General features: G+C 58.4%; 2 protein-coding genes and 1 non-coding gene across 3 annotated transcripts; 1 reads left to right on the top strand and 2 right to left on the bottom strand.

Moving 5' to 3' along the window:
• Positions 1-853: 853 nt before the first annotated feature.
• Positions 854-1044, bottom strand: LOC131570151 (U2 spliceosomal RNA). The gene has a single exon (XR_009275854.1). It is a non-coding gene; the product is annotated as a U2 spliceosomal RNA (small nuclear RNA).
• An 889-nt stretch (positions 1045-1933) lies between these two features.
• On the bottom strand, positions 1934-3687 carry FAU (FAU ubiquitin like and ribosomal protein S30 fusion). The gene is made up of 5 exons (XM_058822439.1): positions 3622-3687; positions 2583-2665; positions 2353-2497; positions 2213-2268; positions 1934-2120 (listed from the first exon to the last, which is right to left on the bottom strand). The coding sequence occupies exons 2-5, from the start codon at positions 2655-2657 to the stop codon at positions 1995-1997; spliced, it is 402 nt and encodes a 133-aa protein (XP_058678422.1). The 5' UTR covers positions 2658-2665; positions 3622-3687; the 3' UTR covers positions 1934-1994.
• A 50-nt stretch (positions 3688-3737) lies between these two features.
• Positions 3738-6108, top strand: MRPL49 (mitochondrial ribosomal protein L49). The gene is made up of 4 exons (XM_058822393.1): positions 3738-3806; positions 4460-4589; positions 5197-5318; positions 5387-6108. Exons 1-4 carry the CDS (start codon positions 3741-3743, stop codon positions 5531-5533), a joined length of 465 nt encoding a protein of 154 aa, XP_058678376.1. The 5' UTR covers positions 3738-3740; the 3' UTR covers positions 5534-6108.
• The last annotated feature ends 6 nt before the right edge of the window (positions 6109-6114 follow it).

The raw sequence follows: 6114 nt of genomic DNA, 5'->3' as shown, positions 1-6114 counted from the left end.
CGCATGCGCGGACCGGGTGTCCCGCGCCGCGCGCATGCGCCGTCTCCGCTGGCGCCCCCCCATTTCCCCCTCAGCCCCACCTACGTGCGCAACGGTCGCTGCGAGTGTGGCGGCGGCTCCGCCGCTTCCCCTCCTTCCCTCCCTCCCTCCCCCGCGCGGCCCGCGCCAGCCGCTCGGATTTTCTGATTGGCCCCGGCCGCGCTGTTCTGCCCGGCGACGGCGAAAAGCCGCGCTCCGATTGGCGGATGGGGGCGAAGGGGGGGCGCTCGCCTCACGCGCACTTTCCCGCCCGCCGCCCCGCCGCCATTTTGTTTCGGTGGATGAATTGGGGAGAGCGCGCCGCGCGCTGGTGGGAAGGAAGCGTTTGAAAAGGATTAAAATGTGTAAAATACAGAAAATAAACGAGATTTTTTAGTTTGGAATTGGAAGCGGGCGCGGAAGAAGCGGAAAGGCGGAGACCGGGCCGCGTTCCCCTCAGAAAACTCGCGTCTGCGCCCCCCCTTCCTGTTCCTAATTCCCCTCACGGATTCATTCAATAAAACCATTCAAATCTCCTTTTACACTTTTTTAACACTGTAAATATTTATTAATACCCTCACAAAACTCATATTTCATGCAGGAAGCAGTGAAATTACGGAGTTTAAGCTCAGAAAGAAGCGCGGAGAAGGCGCCGCCATTTTGCGGCGCGCCGTGAGGGGGAGGTGAGGGCGGCGCGCTCAGACCCCTCATAGAGTGCCTTGGGGCCGTGTTGACACAGAAGAGCGCAATATCCGTTAAGAAAACCAGAATGAAAATTGAATCGTGACGAGATTCATTCATTTTGATCTATTTTTCACCAGTGCAAGGTCCCCGTTGGGGGTGCACCGTTCCCGGAGGCACTGCAATACCGGGACGATGCGCGGAGCGGAGGGAGCAAGCTCCGGGTCCAACTCCCGAGCCCAAAAATCCGTTTAATATAAAGTCCTCTCATCGAGGACGTATCAGATATTAAACTGATAAGAACAGATACTACACTTGATCTTAGCCAAAAGGCCGAGAAGCGATGCAGTGGGGCAGCTCAGCGCCGCACCAGCTCCAGCTCGGCCCGCCTGAACCTCATGGCAACACTTGCGTCCCGCTCGCAGCCTTTACATTCCGTTCCCGCCTCTTTTCCCAGCTCATCCCAAACCTTTTTACCGCCTCCCGCACGATCAGACCCCCCCAAAACCCCGAAATTCTCCCCAAAAAATCATCCCAGCATGCCTTTCGCTCCCTATAAATTCCGTTTTGCATAACCCCGCCTCTCACCCAGGCCGGTTTTGCGTCACTCGTTTATTAGCATAATAACACATCTGTATTTGCATATTCATATCTTAGAGCGGACTTGCTCCGCCCCTTTTCCTCACACAGCACCTTTAGGGCTGGGGGAACTGGGGAGGTTTTGGGGTCCCTCCTTCCCTCCCAAGAGGGATTTTGGGGGGACAGGAGGCACCGCCGGGGGTGTTTCCGTCACCACTCGGCTCCCACGCCCCCTCATATTCGGAATCACTCGAGTATTTCCGTCACTGCTCGGCTCCTTCCGTCTCGCCCCTGCGCTCGGGTGTTTCCAACAGCGCTCGGCTCCTCCGCCCCGCCCCTACGTTCGGCTATTTCCGTCATTTCTCGGCTCCTTCCGCCGCCCCCTGCGCTCGGGTATTTCCGGCAGCGTTCGGCTCCCTCCGTCTCGCCCCTACGCTCGGGTATTTCCGGCAGCGCTCGGCTCTTTCCGCCGCTCCCATAGAAAACTCTTCAGCACACTGCATCCTCTCATTAGCAGCCCCCAAATTAACGCCCATTAACCACCTCGCCAAATGCTCAGCGACGCGCACAACTTCCCTGGAGACCACCTAGACCCCTAAACCCCTTTAAACTCCTCTAAATCACCCCTACAACAGTGCAAAACCAACCCTAAAAAAGTGAAAACAACTCAGAAATCCCAAAATGGCGGGGATTGTGCCCAAAATCCTTTATTGTGCTCAGGAGTTGGCGTTGGGCCCCTTCTTCTTGCCGAAGGTGGGCACGACGTTGACGAAGCGCCGGTTGTACTGCATGCGCCGCTTGGCCCGCCCCGTCTTCTTCTTCTTCTTCTCCTGCTTGGCCACCTGACGGAAAACCGGGGGGTCACGGGGGTCCCCAAAATCATGGAAAGATCCCCAAACCCCCCAAAGCCGGGGGGAGCTCCCTCAAAGCTCACCTTGGGGGTCTGGCCCCTCACTTTGCCAGCGCGGGCGAGGGAGCCGTGCACCTTACCTGAAAGAAAGAAGGAAATTTTGGTGTTGGGGAGGGATTTTTGTTAATTAACAGTCCGATAATCAGCAGCCCCCCGTTAATTACCGCCCAGCAGGCGCGTGGAGAGGTCCAGGGTGGTGAATTCGGGGAGGGGGCTCTGCCCCAGCACGGCCTCATCGTCCAGGGGGGTCCCGGCGTGGAGCAGCACTTGGTCCTCGGGGGGGATCCCCGAAAGCTCGGCCACCCTCTCCTGGGGGAGGGGGACAAACAGGGGGGTCAGCACCCCAAAATCTGGGAATGGGGAGGGGGGACAGCCCCAGTTCGGGGGCTCTCACCTTGATCTGGGCGAGGGTCTCGGAGCCGGAGAGCTCGAGGGTGAGGAGGGTCTGGCCGCGGATGAAGAGCTGCATGGTGGGGGCTGGGGAGGGGGAAATTGGGGGGTGAGGGGTGGTCCCCACATCCCAAAAATGGGGGGAACCCCCTGGAAGGGAGGAGGGATCCCCAAGAAAAGAGTGAGGGACAGTTTTAGTGTGATTTGAGAGTTGTTTTTTGGGAGGTGAGTGGGGTTTTGGGGGTGACTGGGGGGTTATTTGGGGTGTTTTGAGTGGCATTGTGGTAGTTTTGGGGTGTTTCTGGCTGTTTTGGGGGGCTGTGGGTGTGTTTTGGGGTGTTTCTGGCTGTTTTGGGTGCAATCAGGGCAGTTTTGGGGTGTTTCTGGCTGTTTGGGGGAGTTGTAGATTTGTTTTGTTGTGTTTCTGGCTGTTTTGGGTGGGATCGGGGCAGTTTTGGGGGCGTTTCCTCCCCTCTCCCGCCCACAGGACTTTGTAACCTGGCCGGGGCCCCTGGGGACAAAGGCCTCTGCCTGGGGGGGGGACACTGGGGGTCCACTGGCAGCACCCTTGGGTGCCCCCCACGACCCCCTCAAGGGCACCCCATAATCCCCATCACCCTAAACATTCGGAGCCCCCTCAGAATCCCCCCCAAATCCCCTCAGAATCCCCCCCAAAACCCGTCCAGAGCCTCCCCAGCGGCTCCTGCAGCCCCTCCAGGCCCCCCCTCACCTGAACCCCCTCAGGAGCCCCCCAAAAACCTCCCCAGCCCCTCTCACAGACCCCCCAATAGACCGCAGCCCCACAGAATACCCCGTTAAACCCCTCCAGAGCGGTCCCCCTATTACAAACCCCCTCAGGATTCCCCCCAAACCCCAATACTCCCACTGAACCCCTTCACAAGGCTCCCCTCACCCCAAATCCCCTCAGAGCCCCCCAAACCCCCCTTAGCCCCTCCTTTACCCTCTCCCGAACCCCTCTGTCACCCCCAGACCCCTCAAATCCCCCCAAATTCCCGTTCCGAGCCCCCCGGGCCCGGCCCCACCTCAGCGGCTCCCTCAGGGCTGGGAGCGCGGCGCGGAGAGAGCGCGGTGACGTCACGCGTGCGAACGTGCGCGCTGCGTGATGACGTCGTGAGGGCGGGAAGGAGGAGGAGGAGCCAAGATGGCGGCGATGGCGGCGCTGGGCCGGAGGCTGCGGGCGCTGGGCTGGGGGGTCAGGGGGGTGCAGGTAGCGAGAAGGGGCTTTGGGGTGTGTGGGGTTCTTTTGGGGACTCAGATATAGGGGGGGAGCTGTGAGGGGGGAATTTGGACCGTGAGGGGGGAATTGGAGTGAAGGGTTTAGGGGATCCCTGAGGAGATTTGGGGTTTAGGGAGGGGAAATTGGGGGGATCCTGAGGGGATTGGGGGGTTTGGGAGGGAGGAGAAACTGGGGGGGACCTGGACAGGGGAGATTTTGGGGGGGTCATGAAAAAGAAGGGAGGAACTTGGGGGTGAATTAATTGGGGATCTGGGGGGGGGGGACTCTGAGGGATTTTCGGGATTTTTTGGGGATCTGGGGGGGTCTCTGAGGGACTTTTGGGGGGGATCTCTGAGGGATTTTTTGGGATTTTTGGGGGGTCTCAGGGATTTTTGGGGGGGTCTCTGAGGGATATTTGGGAGGGTCTCTGAGACATTTTGGAGGGTCGGGAGATTTTTTTGGGGCGTCTCTGAGGGAGTTTTTGGGATTTTTGGGGGGGGTCTCTGAGGGATTTTTGGGGGGATCTCTGACGGATTTTTTGGGGGGGACTCTGAGACATTTTTGGGATTTTTTTGGGGGGTCTCTGAGAGATTTTTTGTGGGGGTCTCTGAGACATTTTTTGGATTGTTTTGGGGTCCCCACAGACCCCTCCCCGCTATGAGGAGTCCACGGCCGAGTTTGCGTTCGTGCAGCGCCTGCTGCCCCCCAGCCGCATCCCCGACCCCCCCCCGCACCCCAAATACCCCACCCCGTCCGGATGGAGCCCCCCCAAAGGTCAGGCACCCTGTAATTAACACCGGGGGGTTAATTAGTGCCGGGAGAGGGGTGATTTACACCAAAATGGGGTTAATTAATGAGTTGTTAAGTCTTGAGAGTCTGCAGCAGATTCAGGACCTTGTGGGAGGTGTTTAATTAATCTTGGGGGGTGTTAATGACCCCTTGGGGGCCTTAGTTACTTCTTGGGGGGTGTTAATTACCCCTCGGGGGTACTAATTACCCTCAGGGGAGAACCCACAATATTTCCTTGAAAGAGAAATTCTTAATTCCAAACTTAAGTAGCGAAGAGAGTTTACTTAAGGACAGAGAGGGTCAGATTAATTTGGGATGGGGACCTTAATTACCCCGGGGGGATGGTAATTACTCCAAGGGGTTGTTAATTAGCCTTCGGGGGTGCTAATTACCCTCAGGGCAGCCCAAAATACTTCCTTGAATGAGAAATTATTAATTCCAAACCGAGTAGCGAAGAGAATTTACTGAGTGCGGGAAGGGTTCGATTCCCCCGGGAGGGCATTAATTACTCCTGGGGTGTGCTAATTACCCCTTGGGGGTGCTGATTACCCCCTGGGGTGCTAATCCCCCCCCGGGGGTGCCCCTTCCCCAGACCCCCCCCCGGACCTGCCCTACCTGGTGCGCCGTTCCCGCCTGCACAACCTGCCCGTGTACCTGGGCCGGCGCCAGGGCCGGCGCCTGACGGAGCTGCGCCGCATCCACGGCGACATCTGGGTGAGTGGGGGGCTCCGGGGGGCGCGGGGGGCTCCCCCCGACCCCCCTGACCCCCCCGTGCCCCCCAGGCGCTGCAGCGGGACCTGAGGGCGTTCCTGGGCTCCCAGGGCGTCCCCGAGGTGGCGGCGCAGGTGAACGAGGTGACGGGGACGCTGCGGCTGCGCGGGCACTGGGGGGCTCAGGTGAGGCAATGGCTGCTCCAGAGGGGCTTCTAGGGAGCCCCAAAGCTGCTGGGGAACCCCAAAATCTGCACCAGGACCCCCAAATCTACCGGGGGAGCCAAAGATCTGCAAGGGGGACCCCGAAGTCTGCAAGGGATCGGCTGCGGGAACACCCGGAGCTGCTTGAAATGGACCCTGGGCAGTGAAAGTTCTGCTGGGAGCACCTCCAGATCCACCTGGAGCACCCCAAAATCTGTTTGGGACACCTTCAAATCCACTTGGAGCTCCTCAAAATCTGTTGGGAAGAGCTCCAATTTCACAGGGAAGCTTGGAATCCACTTGGGCACCTCCAAAACCACCTGGAGCACCCCAAAATCTGCCTGGACTCTGCTGTGGACAGCCCCAAATCCCTCTGGAGCAGCCCAAAATCTGTGTTGGGATCCTGAAGTCCACCTGGGGCACCCCAAAATCTGTGTTGGGATCCTGAAATCCACCTTGAGGTACCCGAAACTCTGCTGGAAGCCCCCAAAAATGGAAGAAACCCCCAAAAATAAAAAAAAAAAAACAAAACAAAAAAAAAAAAAAACCCCAAACAAAAACACCCAAAAAACAGCACAAACCCCAATAAACGCCTC

Source organism: Ammospiza caudacuta, chromosome 32 (assembly GCF_027887145.1).
Source record: "Ammospiza caudacuta isolate bAmmCau1 chromosome 32, bAmmCau1.pri, whole genome shotgun sequence".
Taxonomy (NCBI): domain Eukaryota; kingdom Metazoa; phylum Chordata; class Aves; order Passeriformes; family Passerellidae; genus Ammospiza; species Ammospiza caudacuta.
The sequence above is the reverse complement of the archived record's forward strand: the minus strand, read 5'-3'. Positions and strand labels throughout refer to the sequence as shown.